General features: G+C 38.1%; 1 protein-coding gene across 2 annotated transcripts; it reads right to left on the bottom strand.

Moving 5' to 3' along the window:
- Window positions 1-611: 611 nt before the first annotated feature.
- ddx27 (DEAD (Asp-Glu-Ala-Asp) box polypeptide 27) lies at window positions 612-15,174 on the bottom strand. Of its 2 annotated transcripts, XM_028447755.1 has the most exons (21): window positions 14,958-15,173; window positions 14,360-14,509; window positions 14,221-14,280; window positions 14,034-14,160; window positions 13,918-13,958; window positions 13,738-13,824; window positions 13,543-13,648; window positions 12,912-13,085; window positions 12,691-12,841; window positions 12,532-12,631; window positions 12,318-12,459; window positions 12,097-12,250; window positions 11,961-12,042; window positions 11,719-11,896; window positions 9,310-9,416; window positions 5,131-5,221; window positions 4,960-5,051; window positions 4,672-4,789; window positions 3,289-3,385; window positions 755-817; window positions 612-670 (listed from the first exon to the last, which is right to left on the bottom strand). In XM_028447755.1, exons 1-21 carry the CDS (start codon window positions 15,066-15,068, stop codon window positions 649-651), a joined length of 2,253 nt encoding a protein of 750 aa, XP_028303556.1. In that variant the 5' UTR covers window positions 15,069-15,173; the 3' UTR covers window positions 612-648. The 2 variants fall into 2 exon arrangements, 1 of the variants encoding a protein (XP_028303556.1); XR_003674132.1 differs by lacking the exons at window positions 612-670; window positions 755-817 and having other exon boundaries at window positions 4,672-4,837; window positions 4,934-5,051; window positions 14,958-15,174.
- Between the last annotated feature and the right edge of the window lie 578 nt (window positions 15,175-15,752).

Below are 15,752 nucleotides of genomic sequence, written 5' to 3'. Positions count from 1 at the left end.
GTTGGGTTTATATCATACTGTCCATGGGACACTAACAGTATCAGTGCTAACATTAATATTATTATTAACAATAATATTAAGTAATGACACGTTTTTAACAGTTATTTAATGTTATATTTTCAAACATTATTCACTCCTTTTAAGGCTTTAAATCTAAACATTGTTAGATAACTACACGTGATATTACATGAATGAAGTTTTTATCCACAAGTTTAAAGGTTGTTTTTTTTTACTTTAAATGTTAACTTTGTTTTTGTTATCACTGAAAAGATTATTAATTATAATTAATTCATTATTAATTGTGGTGAAAGTGAGATTATAATCTGTATTTAGAGAAAATGAATGAATCAAGACTTTAATAAATGGTAAAGCAAAGCATGATGGGAAGTGACCTTTGATGTTTATTTATAAGCTAAACACTGTTAATAACTGTTTTAAAACATGTTTATTATTAATGACTAGTTGTTCCACAGGAAGTGACTCATCACACAGTGTGTGTGTTTTACTAAAGTACACACAATGTAAAGGATTAAACATAAAACTAACCTGGACATTATAATTAAATCTATGATCACCATGGTGATGAATAAACATTACATCAGAGACCAACACAAAGATACACACTTTATTACACACTGCAGCAGAACTTCACTTCCTCTTCTTCTGAAACCTACACACACACACACACAATATAATAATAGTTTATAATAATAATAGTTTAGTTCTAGTTCTTAGTTAGTTGGTGATGTCTCACCTTGGTCCACGTCCTCCTCTCCTCTTGTCCAATCCCAGACGTTTCTTGTCCTCAAAGGACGGCCTGTGGACACAAACACTCATTATTATTATTAGCTAATAGCTAATAGCTAAAAGCTAATAGCTCCACCTTGTGGGAAAAGCCTGAACTCAACAGCTTCTAACTGAGCATTTACCACAATGCGTCTCATCTCAGATCAATATTACACACAGGGGGCAGAGCCTGATCACATAACACTGATTAACAGCTTTAAGCCAATCAGGTGCCTCACAGATAACAGCCCTCTATTGGCTGAAGAATAAGAGTGTCATTGCATCAGCCAATCAAACGCAGCCATAGATCTAATTACAAGCCTGTTCTCTGAAACTGGATTAGTATATCCTGATATGTGTGTGTTAGCTTCAGATGAGTTAGCAGCATCAGACAAAAACTGATCCCTTCAGCAACATAGACATATGACAGACCCACTATTGGTCAGGAGGCGGAGCTTCATACTGGATTAGACCAGAGGTTTATTCCATAAACTACGTTATGTTCAAACTCTGAGTATCTCATTCCTAAACGTGAGGTATGTTTATCTCTGAGTATGTTACCATGGTAACATTGTCCATGAACTAAACCTGGTCACTGACAGGTTTTATCAAAGAAACCCTGGGTTTCTACCTGGCTCCGCCCACCTGAACACTTTAATGAACCTTAACACTTTTCTCTGAAACACATTAGTGACATCACACACCACAGACGTGTTCACATCATTAGTAATTGTAACCCACGTCATAAAGAAATTGATTATATTTATATTATTTAAATATATTATTTAGTAGAAGTGAATTTATTATAACATCTACTTTTAAGTTATTTATATACAATATTATTTCACCGCACTATTACTAATAGACTACATGACGTCACTCATCCACACGCATGTACGCCAGCCAATCACAGACTAGTATTGCAGTATAAACAGGAAGCATGAGGTACGTGAGGGAGAGGCTAGAACGTGGGAAGCAATCAAGCAGCAGCTGAAACGCAGCATACGAACACTAGCGCTATGCTAACGTTAGTGCCTGGCACCTGACGAAAGGCAGCAGAACCAACAACCTTCGTATCAGTGACTCAGACTGAGATTTGGTGAGTGCTGACAGTGATGTAACCACTACAGCGTCGTGAAACTTTTCCTCTGTTTCTGATTAATGTAATGAACTCTGAAACATTTTAATATGAATGTATTATTTTATAGCAGGTTAATGATAAGCGCTGCATTAACTGCTCATAATTTATATTTAGATGTTTTGATGTGTTGTACCTTAATAATTGATGCACCTTTGGAATTTGACTGAGCACAGAGACATAAAGAAAACCTTTTAACTGTGGCCTTATTTTGTATAGGCCAGGTTTTTAAACCCCCACAGATCTAAAGATGGTGAACTACAGGTCTACCAGGGTGGTAGGACCACCTACAAGTACCGATCCTCTTACCCAGGAACCCACCTCACAAACTTCAGTCCTACCAGGGAGGTTGGACCAGCTTCATTTTTCTTTCAGTGGAACTATTTCTTCCCCAGGCTGTGACGTCGTACTGAACTGAACTATATCCCAGCAGGTGAAGTCTAGTCTGTTTTGAGACTAATTTTGGTTATTATTATTGTTTTTTGTTATTTAATAAATCCATGGTAAACAGAAAATGGTCTGTCTATTTTCTGCACATCGTAGTAATAATTCCCAACTCACACTTGAACCTAGGACTAATCTCAGCCCAAAACCTAAAAACCAACAGTAAATGTACATAATGTTGTGTTGCTTTACGTTTTTTTTGCTAACTGTAGTTTTCTTTAAAACATTGTAGATGTAGATCAATAAGTGATAGACACTGAATTATGACACTGCTCTTGTAAGCGATGGGTCACTGGTTCACGTCCCGCTTCAGTGTTTTTTTATGACGTAGAGATGAATCTGGTGATAATATTACATTAAAATCAATATAAATGATTAGATATGAAGCATCAGTCACTGTGTTTATATCCAGTGTAACAGGAGGACTCTCTATGCAGACATCCTATGATGCTGACACGTCTCCTCAGACACATTTTATTATTATTATTCACCACTCGTCACGTCACTGAAGAGATAAAGTGATGAAGTGATCATAAAGTGTTATTAATTACAGGTGATTTAATCACTATAATCACTGAAGACTGAACACACCTTTAGAACAGGATCATATTCATCAAACACCAGCTTATTTCACCATCATGGTGAATAAATCACTCTATTCTGGGTGGTTGCCATGGCAGCTCAAGTAAATCTCTGATCCATTGATGATGGTTTTTTATCACGTGTACACGTCAGTAACCCAAGGTTTACAGACTCAGAGTTTATTGATCCACTTCATACCAGCTGTAATGAATCAGATACACAGAGTTTATCATGGAGGGTATGTTGACCTAGAGTTTATGGATAGACTCAGAGTTTGTTAAACCTCCTTTATGGAACACACCTCAGGTTAGCATCAGTTACCATGGTGTCACACTGACCCTGCTCTGTAGAGCTTCAGGCTCTTCTGATTGGTGTTGGTCAGCTCTGCATCAAACACTGACTTCCTCTTTCCTCCTTTTCCTGCCTTCTGATTGGCTGTTAGAGAGAGGAACACAAAGTGGTCATATTAAGTGGTTTGTCAAAAATGAAAAACTTCAGAAGAAAACATCTCTCCCACCTTCTCACCTGTTCTGTCCACTCCACCTTAGGTCACTGTAGGTGTACTTCTACATTTAGACACTAGGTGGAGCCACAACATAAGTGTAAGCTCCTCCTCCTACTACTCTTGATTGAAATCTACCACACCTGTGTGTGTGTGTGTGTGTGTGTGTGTGTGTGTGTGTGTGTGTGTGTGTGTGTGTGTGTGTGTGTGTGTGTGTGTGTGTGTGTGTGTGGATCTCAGGGACATTGTTGGTGAGTGTCTTCAGATTTATTGAATTATTATGGTTTATTTTAAAGTTAAACTTCTAAAAGCAAGTATTTAAGTTGAAATATCTGATGTTAAAGTGATTCTATGTTTATATGTCATTTAACCCAAATATACGTTAACGCTACAACCAGTGTTTGACCTCATTAATCTGTTGGACAAATGATATATATGTATATATAGTGATTTCATTGAGTAATTTAGGTTAAAACAATAAAGAATAAAATCACAGACATGTTAAGAGTTTCAGAAAACTATGTTTACATAAATACTAAAATGAATAAATAAGTTTATGGGTGAAATATACATTGTTAAAGTTAGAATTTGATTAAAACGGTACAATACGTACATCAAAGCACATGATTTAATTTTACAAATAGAAATAGTTAAACATTGTAGGTTGATTTAAAAACATTACATATTAAATTCATTTATTTAATAAATAATTATTATTAATTCATTTAAAAACATTTGATAAAGCTTTTTCAACCTTTTCTTTAAGGTTTTCAACCTTCTACAAAACTGAATAAATGTTTAAAATAATATTTTTATATTATATATATATATAATAATCTTTATTTTTTACAACATTACAAATATGTAAATGTCCATCATTTGTATTAATCTTACTTTATTTTTTACTACTGTGTTGTGTGTCTTTTACTGAATTATACACTTATTTAACATTTATTCTTTCTTTCATCTTTGTTTTATTCTTTTATTTGTGATTTTTCTTTAGTGGCTGTAACTTAAGTCATTTCCCTCTGAGATTAATAAATAAATTATGATTATGAATTATTGCTCCATTTATGTCCTTTCAATAGTTTAAATATTAGGGATGAGATCTAAAGGTCATGTGACCAGAAAAAAAAACATTTTAACTTTAATTCAAGAAAACATGAATCATCACTACACACACACACATACTGACGTGTGTGTGTGTGTGTGTGTGTACCTTTAGCTGGCTCCTCCTCCATCATGGCTCTGGCCCTCTTAGGTCGTCTCTCTCTCTTTGCAGCGCGTTCAGCAAACATCTGAGCCTTTAAGATCTCAAACTGGGCACGCTCCTCAGACTACACACACACACACACACACACATCAGTGTGTGTGTGTGTGTGTGTGTGTGTGTGTGTGTGTGTGTGTGTGTGTGTGTGTGTGTGTGGGTGTGTGTGTGTGTGTGTGTGTGTGTGTGTGTGTGTGTGTGTGTGTGTGTGTGTAGTGATGATCTGATGTGTTTTTTTACCGTCAGTTCTTTCTTTTTTCCATCCTTCACAAACTTTTCTCTCTTCTTCTTTCCTCTGAGAGCCTGATCAAACTGCTGCAGAGCTTTGGACTCTGACACACACACACACACACACAGTTACACACTAACCGTGTGTGTGCGTGTGTGTGTGTGTGTGTGTTAGTTACTCACCACGACTTTGTTTACGTTCCTGTTTAGTTTGAAACCAAAGTCTCTGAGAGGAGGAGGAGTCATCCTCTAGACGCTTCTGAGCCACACTCAACTACAGACACACACACACACACACATTGTTTTACATATATTATTATGATTCATTAGTTATGAACAATTCAGTTGAATCATTGACACAGACCATCCTATAATGATTATTGTATGCTATATAATAATTGTTATTGTTACAGTTTTGTAATATATGTAAAACAAAAAAGCTCCATGTCATGTTTGAACTAGTTCTATAGCTACAAAGGTCACACACACAACATAGGTATATATTTTAGGTATTAATTATGCTCCAGGGTAAATTATTCCTCTACACTGGTCACATGTTTTTCATGTGTCATGTAATGTACAGGTAGTGACTTTAATTAAATACGTGTTAAATAACATTGGTTAAATTATTTCCTATGAATGCAGTTAATCTGCGTCAGGAATATTTATATATTTAACTAAAACATGATTTGTTTTTCTCTTTAAACCTCCATAAGAAGAGTTTTTAAAAGACTGAATGGTTATAACTTACAGCACATCATCCATTTTCTGACCCTCTAATTTAAAGCACAGAGCATCAAATCAAAAATCCCTGAATGACAACAACATTTTAACAGTAGACAGAGATAATTCACACACTTTAACACACTCCTCCTGGAGCTACTATTACCGTTACTATTACTACTACTATTACTATTACTATTACTACTACTATTAATATTACTATTACTACTATTACTACTACTATTACTACTACTATTAATATTACTATTACTACTATTACCATTACTACTACTATTACCGTTACTATTACCGTTACTACTACTATTACCGTTACTATTACCGTTACTACTACTATTACTATTACCGTTACTATTACTACTACTATTACATTACCGTTACTATTACACTACTATTACCGTTACTATTACTACTATATACCGGTACTATACTTAATATTACCGTTACTTACTACTTAATATATACTATTACTATGAATTATTACCGATTACTACTACTATTACCGTTAACTACTTACTATGAACGATTAACTACTTACTATTAATATTACTACTTACTAGGAACGTTACTATTACCGTTACTACTACTATTACCGTTACTATTACCGTTACTACTACTATTACCGTTACTACTACTATTACTATTACCGTTACTATTACTACTACTATTAATATTACTATTACTACTATTACCGTTACTACTACTATTACCGTTACTATTACTATTAATATTACTATTACTATTAATATTACTATTACTACTATTACCGTTACTACTACTATTACCGTTACTATTACTATTAATATTACTACTACTATTAATATTACTATTACTACTATTACCGTTACTACTACCATTACCGTTACTATTACTATTACCGTTACTATTACTACTACTATTAATATTACTATTACTACTATTACCGTTACTACTACTATTACCGTTACTATTACTATTAATATTACTACTACTATTAATATTACTATTACTACTATTAATATTACTATTACTACTATTACCGTTACTATTACTATTACCGTTACTACTACTATTACCGTTACTATTACCATTACTACTACTATTACCGTTACTACTACTATTACCGTTACTACTACTATTACCGTTACTATTACTACTACTATTAATATTACTATTACTACTATTACCGTTACTACTACTATTACCGTTACTATTACTACTACTATTAATATTACTATTACTACTACTATTAATATTACTATTACTACTATTACCGTTACTATTACTACTACTATTAATATTACTATTACTACTATTACCGTTACTACTACTATTACCGTTACTATTACTACTACTATTAATATTACTATTACTACTATTACCGTTACTACTACTATTACCGTTACTATTACTACTACTATTAATATTACTACTACTATTAATATTACTATTACTACTATTACCGTTACTACTACTACTACCGTTACTATTACTATTACTACTACTATTAATACTACTATTACCGTTACTATTACCGTTACTACTACTATTACCGTTACTATTACCGTTACTACTACTATTACCGTTACTACTACTATTACTATTACCGTTACTATTACTACTACTATTAATATTACTATTACCGTTACTACGACTATTACCGTTACTACTACTATTACCGTTACTATTACTATTACCGTTACTATTACTATTACCGTTACTACTACTATTACCGTTACTATTACTACTACTATTACTATTACTATTACTACTATTACCGTTACTACGACTATTACCGTTACTACTATTATTACTATTACTACTACTACTACTGTTGCTACTATTACTGTTGCCACTATTACTATTACTACTACTACTACTGTTGCTACTACTACTATTGCCACTATTACTACTGCCACTATTACTACTACTATTATTACTGTTACTACTATTACTACTGTTGCTACTATTACTACTACTATTATTACTGTTACTACTATTACTACTACTGTTGCTACAATTATCATTACTGCTACTATTACTGTTGCCACTATTATTACTACTACTACTACTATTACTGTTGCTACTATTACTGTTACTACTACTATTACTACTACCGTTGCTATTACTACTACCACTGTTGCTACTATTACTATTACCGTTACTATTACCACTATTACTATTACCGTTACTATAACTACTACTACTACCGTTACTATTACTACTACTACGGTTGTTACTATTACTACTACTGTTGCCACTATTACTACTACTACTACTACATTACTATTACTACTACTACATTACTATTACTATTACTACTACTACATTACTATTACTATTACTATTACTACATTACTATTACTACTACTACATTACTATTACTACTACTACTACTACTATTATTACTGTTACTACTACTATTACTACTACTGTTGCTACTATTACTATTACTACTACCATTACTATTACTGTTACTATTGTCAGTAACGAAATTAGTAATTAAATTAAATTAAACTGGGCTTTAAGCCTTTATTCGTCATGTATATATGTTGTTACACATCCCTAGGGAGCAGTCGGCAGCCATTTTGCAGCACGGGGTTGAACCGGGAACCCTCTGATTACAAGGCCAGCATCCTTAACCACTAGGCCACCACTCCCCTTAATTACTGTTACTATTACTGTTGCTATTACTACTATGTTGTCAATGAAAGGATAATCCCAGGAAATGACCATGTTGGTTCTGTATGTGTCAGAATAAAGGCTGTGGTTGACTACATTCTGACACCACATTCAGACTTAAATACATGAGTAGAATTGAAAGTTTTCACTTCTTTGGCTTTAATAGAACATAATGATCAACAGGTGATTGATCTGATAGATGATGAAAGCAGCTCCCTGGCCACTCTGTGCTCCATATATGTTTTAAAACACAGGTGCTCTTCAAGCTCCTTTTAGGGCAGGAGTGGGCAACTCCAGTCCTTGAGACTTTTAGATGTGTCGCTGCTCTAACACACCTGGTTGAAACCAATGTGATGGAGTTGCCCACCCCCGTTTTAGTTCACAGCAATGAGTTGAAAACGAGATAAACGGTCCGAGGCACTCTGACAGTTGAGGCTTTTTATTACGTCAACGTGTTTTGACTCCTTGGAGTTTTCCTCAGGGCTTTGTATGAAACACTGCAGCTGTAAGGTCTACTTTATTGTCCCCTTAGGGACATTTGTCTTCTACAATTGACCCATCCTTTAATGCCACTAGAGCCTCTGTCAGGACTTCTCTCCTGATGTTGATGCTAGGCTTGGTCAGAACTACCAGAGCTGGAGGATTTTGTAATTTTCTGCATCATCGACCCCCACCACACGCACACCTCTAAACCACCAGAGCCAATGCTGACCTGTTTGTACATAAATAATGCTGACTTAGTTTACCATGTTACCGTGACCACAGCATGTTAGCTTGAGCTGTTTGGTGGAGGTCTGCTCTCTCTGACTGCTTTTCTAGTTATTATTACATCACCTAGTGGAAGTGTGTCTGATTGTCTAAACAACATGATGGTCTTTTCCTAACTTATGTCCTTAACCATGTGGATGAGGTCACACGGTTAGAGTGTGTGTGTGTGTGTGTGTGTGTGTGTGTGTGTACCTTTGCTTCAGATGCTGCTAGTTCTCTTTCTTCTCTTTCTAATTTCACCACAGCATCAACGTCTGTTTGTAGTTTAGAGATCAGATCTCTGAACTTTAGGATCACCTCTGATAGGAACACACAGTTACACATACACTGTTACACACAGACCATAAATATATGGACAGACAATTTTTATAATTTTGGTTCTGTACAGTACTAAAATGAATTTTAATTTAAATAATTCAGATGCAGTTGAAGACTTTCAGCTTTAAATCAGTGGGTTGAACAAAAATATTGCATAAAAATCTGAGGAACTAAAGCATTTTTTAAATGCAAACCCTTTTTTCAGGGGCTCAAAAGTAATTGGACAAACTAAAAATAAAATGTAATTTTCTAATACTTTGTTGAAAACTTCCTGAAGTGTTGAACTCACGAACATCACCAGACGTTGGTTTCCTCCTTTTTAAAGCTCTGCCAGGCTTTTACTGCAGCAGCTTTCTGAAGTTTAGTCTTTAAAAGGTGAAATGTTTGCTCAGTTGGGTTGAGATCATGTGACTGACTTGGCCATTCAACAATATTCCACTTCTATGTTTTAATAAAGTGCTGGGTTGTTTTGGGTCATTGTCCATCTGGAGTATGTAACACCACCTAATCAGTTTGGCTGAATTAGAGCAGAATTAATGTGACTGGTTCTGTCCTGTTACATCATCAATAAACACCAGTGCCACCAGTCTACCTCTACCATGTGTTACACATGATGTGGTATGTGTTGGATCATGAGCTGTACCACGCCTTCTCCAGACTTTAATCTGACCATCGTTCTGGTAGAGGTTGATCTTAGTGTCATCTGTCCAAAGATGTGCTGGCTTTATAGATGTTTTTAGTAAAGTCCAATGGAGCCTTTCTATTGTTGAGTCTTCTGAGTGTGTTGCACCGTGCAGTGAACCATGTTGTATGTACAGCAAAATCTTCCAAATACAAGCACCACCCCTCAAATCACCTCCAGACCTTTCATATGTTTCATTGGTAATGACATAAAGGAATTAACCATGTAATGGTTGTGGAGTCATTTGTCCAATTACTTTTAGCTCCCTTTGAACTAGGGTAACACATGTCAACCCTTATCAGAATGTGGATAACCACACATGAAAGCTGAGTCTGCACTTTGTCCACTATATAACTATAAATATATATCAGTTATTATTATTATTATTAACTCATTCACTGCCAGCCATTTTAGAGCATTTTGACTGATTTTTATCTCATTGAGTCTCATTCACATTTATAAACTTCAATTGTGTTTTTCAGCTGGGGTTGCTAGGAGACAGTGTGACGAAGCTCTCATGTGAATATCTAACTTGTACCATGATGTAATGACCAACTGGTGACCTGTAGGTGGCAGCAGAGCACCTTTGGTGGAGAGATCATCCATGATGAGCAGAGCTCAGAGGGAGAGGAAATGAGTTCATGAGACGGAAAATGATGCTGAAGTTCCCACCAGTTCACACTCAACCAGAGCATGTGTGGAACTAAGTGGACTATTGAGATGGTGGTGATGGTGAGAGAAAACCATCAAAAAATGGGGAAAATGGTGACACTCAGCTTGTCCAGGAGGAGGAGGAAGTTACGTGTGCAGAATGATGGGGGGAGAGACTTGGAGGAACGCCAAAATACAGTAAGAAATCCATTCAATTCTGACATAGTAAAATAATAATAATGTTACAATCAAAAGCCTGGTCTCTGTGTTTTTGTAGTTTTATAGAAGGAAACTAATGAGGAGGTTTCACTAAAGCAAATTTTAAAAATAACTTCAAAGTCACTAATAGATTTTTTTCAGAAAAAGACATTTTTCTCAGCTTTTTGTCACAAACTGGTGATTTGTGTGATCTGATGATTACAGAAGAACAAAACAAGCTAGAAACTAAATTATTTTTCTGATGAAATTAGAGACTTTCGGAATCAGATTTCAGATTATTTCAGATAATACAAAATATTCTGTGAGTCTTTAAAAATCAGTCAAAATGCTGAAAAACGGCTGGTACTGAATTAGTTAAAAACCCACCGAATATTTTGTACGATGACAATCTGATTCTGAAAAATTAAACTCTTTCATCAGAAATGTTTTGTTTATAGCTTGTTTCGTTCTTCTGTAATCAGTTGAATAGAGGTAGTTTAACACAAAATGCCAGTTTCTGACAAAAATGTCTTTTACTGAAAAAACCTGTTAGTGACTTTGAAGCATTTTTTTTTTTTTGCTTTAGTGACCCCTCCCCCTATAAAACACAGACTAGACTTTTGATGGTAAAAGTATTATCTGGGTCAGAGTTGTATGGTTCCCTTACCATGTTTTGGTATTCTTCAAAGTCCTGTATATATACGTCATTGGCAGCGGGTGAGTTAATATTAAATATTATCATTATTACATACCTGAGGGCAGGACTCTGGCCTTCACTGAGTTCTTTGCAGACTTCACAGCTTCCTTCAACATCTTCCTTTCAGATTCTCCGACCAATGAGACGGAGCGTCCGGAGCGTCCGGCCCTGGCCGTTCGCCCCACTCTGTGGACGTAATGTTTGATGGTGGAGGGCATGGTGAAGTTGATGACCTGAGGGTGAGAGGTCAGAGGTCACAGGAGAAGGTTTAAAAGGTTTAGAAGGTTCTGGTCTCACCGTCTTCACTCCATCGATATCCAGACCTCGAGCTGCTACGTCTGTCGCCACCAGGACATCCACCTGCTCGTCTTTGAAGCGTCTGAAGGAACAGAAACGTTAGCCGGGTCCAGACCCTCAGAGGTTCTGGACTCACCTCAGGTTCTCCAGCCTCTGGTGCTGACTCAGTTCTCCATGGAGTTCTCCTACATTGAGGCCCATGAGGCCCAGCAGGATGTGGAGTCTGTGGGCCTGTTTCCTGGTCTGAGTGAACACCATCACATGGTCCTGGAAGCTTCTGGTCAGCAACGCTGCAACAGAACCACAGTCCACATGTGTCTGAGCCTGGAACAGAGCCTGAAACCTGCTGGGGGGTACCTGCTAGGACGGCCTCCCGGTCCCCCTCCCTGTGGGCTCGGATCCTCACGAACTCCTGACGTAGGAAAGGAGCCACGTCTGTGTTACTGTTCACAAAGATCCTGATTGGCTGCTTCAGAGAGACGGCAGCCAGGTCCTTCACCTGAGCACAGGTCACATGGTGTCACATAGAGTCACATGACAAGGGGAGCAGGAAGTACGGGTCAAAGGTCACCTGATCGGTCATGGTGGCAGAGAACAACATTGTCTGCCTGTTGTAGGAACACAGTCTGATGATCTCCTTCATCTGCTCCTCAAAGTACTCGTCCAGCATCCTGAGGAGGGAGGAGTCAGACCTGGCCACGCCCACAACAACTAACCCCACCCGCCTCACCTGTCAGCCTCGTCCAGGATCAGGATCTCAATGTGCGAGAGTTCAAAGGTCGGTGTGTTGTGAAGGTGGTCGATCAATCGACCTGGCGTCGCTATCAGCACATCAGGCCCCGCCCTCAGCGCCGCCTCCTGGGACTTCAGATCCAGTCCACCTGGAGGGAGACCAGAAACATACCAGGCTCAACCCAGGACCAGGACCCCAGTGGAACCAGTGAAACGTACCAACAGCCAGGCAGGTGGTGATGGAGGTGAACTGGGCCAGCTGGCGGGAAACGGAGTGGACCTGGATTCCCAGTTCTCGTGTAGGAACCAGTACCAGGACCCGGGTCATCTGGGAGCTCCGCGGCTTGTAAACCAAACGCTCCAGAACAGGCAGCATGAAGGCAGCCGTCTTCCCTGAGGGGAATAACCAGGGTTACTGGTCCTGAACTGTACTGGTCAGGGGGGCCTCATGTATTCAAGGTACGTACGTACAAAAACGTGTACGTCTAAACCCTGATGTTGATAAACTGTGCTAAATGTTTGACGTTTATACAAAATAATACAAAACATTCACACATGAACCTCTGAGCATTTACACATTAGTTCACTACCAGGTACACCAGGTACACCAGGTACACCAGGTACCAGTCGTCCTCTTACTTCTGAACACGCACACACACACTATTAGGTGAATGTATCACACGTTTCTGTTGATCTAACAATGTATAAATCTATTTCCTGTTACTGAAGGTCAGAGTTCATCTGTTTCTGATCACTAAGAAAATCCTGATGATGATCTCATTTACATATGTAAACGTCTTTACACATGAGGCCTTTAGTCTCTACTGGTCCTGGTCCAGGGGTCACTAACCGGTCCCAGTAGCTGCACATGCACACAGGTCTCTGCCCAACAGAGCCACAGGAACACAGGCCTGTTGGATCGGGGTCGGCTGATGGAACCCTAGAGCAGTGACGGCCTGACAGGAAATAGAAACAGGGGTCAGAGGTCAGTTTGATCTGCTCTCAGGGTCAGGGGTTCGTTCAGTCAAGGTCAAATGTCAGGAACCTTGAGGATGGGTCTGGACAGGTTCATGAGGTCAAAGGTCAGCTTGTCGTCATACTCTGACGCATCCTCATGGAACGCCTCTGGAGTCTGAAACAGTGTGAGAGCGTTTCCATGACGACTACATCCCAACACATTAATCAATGCTAAGACTGGATTAATCATCTATTGATTATTGATCACCTCTCTCCTCCTCCCTCGCCGTTCTTTGTCTTTCAACGTATCTGAACACAGAGGGGAGGGGCTTAAAACACTAGAACCAATCAGAACACAACACCAGCTCCACTCTCATTGGTCACCTGATTTAGTCAGAACCTCTTCATCATCCAAGCCAAACTCTCCATCATCATCATCATCATCTTTATGATCCTCATCCTGAGTCGTCTTTAATGGACCTTCACCTCCATCGTCGCCCAGAGAACCCATCTAAAGAACAACTGACAGTTATACACTATCTCACACACACACACACATGCACGCACACACCTCCGTTCTGCGTTTCTTCCTGATGTTCTCAATCTTCTGATCCAAAGTCGTCACAGATTTCTGTGAAAATGGAAGAAAAATAGGAAATAGGACACACACACACACACACACACGCACACACACACACGCACACACACACCTTGATCTTGAGCTGTTTCATCACATCAGAGCTGATCCAGTTCTGTCCACTGCTTCCATCGTCTCTCTCTCCAAAATCAAAATCACAGTTGAAGTCTCTCGACCTCCCAACAACACCTTTCTTCTTCCTGTTTAAGACGATGGGCTGATCCTAACACACACACACACACACACACACACACACACACACACACACACACACACACACACACACACACACACACACACACACACAATGATGGTGTGGTAGACAAACACTATTGCAGTAAACCTGAAACATTTCACCCACACTTTAACACGTGTGTTTTGCAGAGGCTGTTTACATGTGTTAGTAGGTGTTGTGGTTAGATTGGTGTCCGTGTTACCCTGTGACTTTAATGTGTAATAATGATCAGACTGTGAGAGTTGCAGGTTCTCCTGGATCAGTTCTACTGTGTTTGGTTTAATCAGAGTCTGGTTTATGTTGTGATTCTCAGATATTAACGTTATTAACTGATATTAACACACACACACACACACACACACACACACACACACACACACACACACACACACACACACACACACACACACACACACACACACACACACACACACACCTCCATCTCAGACTCAGTGTCGGTCTCCGCTGGACTTTCATCTTCGTCGCGGATCGTTCCGATCAGGCCTAATCCGATCAGTCCGGGTCCGCTTACTTCCATCTGCTCCATCGTTCGGAAGAGGTTTGAATCCAATTTTCCACGTGGGAACACAGCCGTGACGAAACCAAACTTCCGGGTTACTTCTTCTGCGTTTCTAAGTCAACCTAGCGGCGTTAGCGCCCCCTGGTGCTCAGACTGTTTATTATTTATCAATAAATAACTTTATTAACAACAGCTTATGATGATGATTATGATTATTTATGTATCTGAGTGATGACGCTCTGACATCAAAGAGGCCAAAAATAAACGTTGGAATACTGTCGTACGTTAAACCCCAGTTTAACTAATCTGGTCTAGGATTCATAGAATGGTGGAGAAAATAACTAATATTGCTGTGTTAAAGAATGGAAACAGAAGCTGTTTTTAGCAAAGAAAAAGCTGATGTGTGTGTGTAAAAGTATTACAAGAAGTTTATAACTCAACATTTTTGGGGATGAATGTCTTAAAATTAGAAATGAAGTTCTGCGAGATAATAATTGGAAGTTAACATGCAGTGAAGATACATACAGTTCTTTTAATGTGTATTTTTCTTTTAAGGAGCTTCAAGATGCAGTAGAAGGTGGAGCTAATACTTCACCAGGACAAGATGAGATAAGTTATAAGCAGTGTTGGGCGGTAACACGTTACTTTGGACAGTAACTAGTACTGTAACGCAATATATTTCTAAAGAAATAACGCCGTTACTGTTACAAT

Source organism: Gouania willdenowi, chromosome 5 (assembly GCF_900634775.1).
Source record: "Gouania willdenowi chromosome 5, fGouWil2.1, whole genome shotgun sequence".
Lineage (NCBI taxonomy): Eukaryota > Metazoa > Chordata > Actinopteri > Blenniiformes > Gobiesocidae > Gouania > Gouania willdenowi.
The sequence above is the reverse complement of the archived record's forward strand: the minus strand, read 5'-3'. Positions and strand labels throughout refer to the sequence as shown.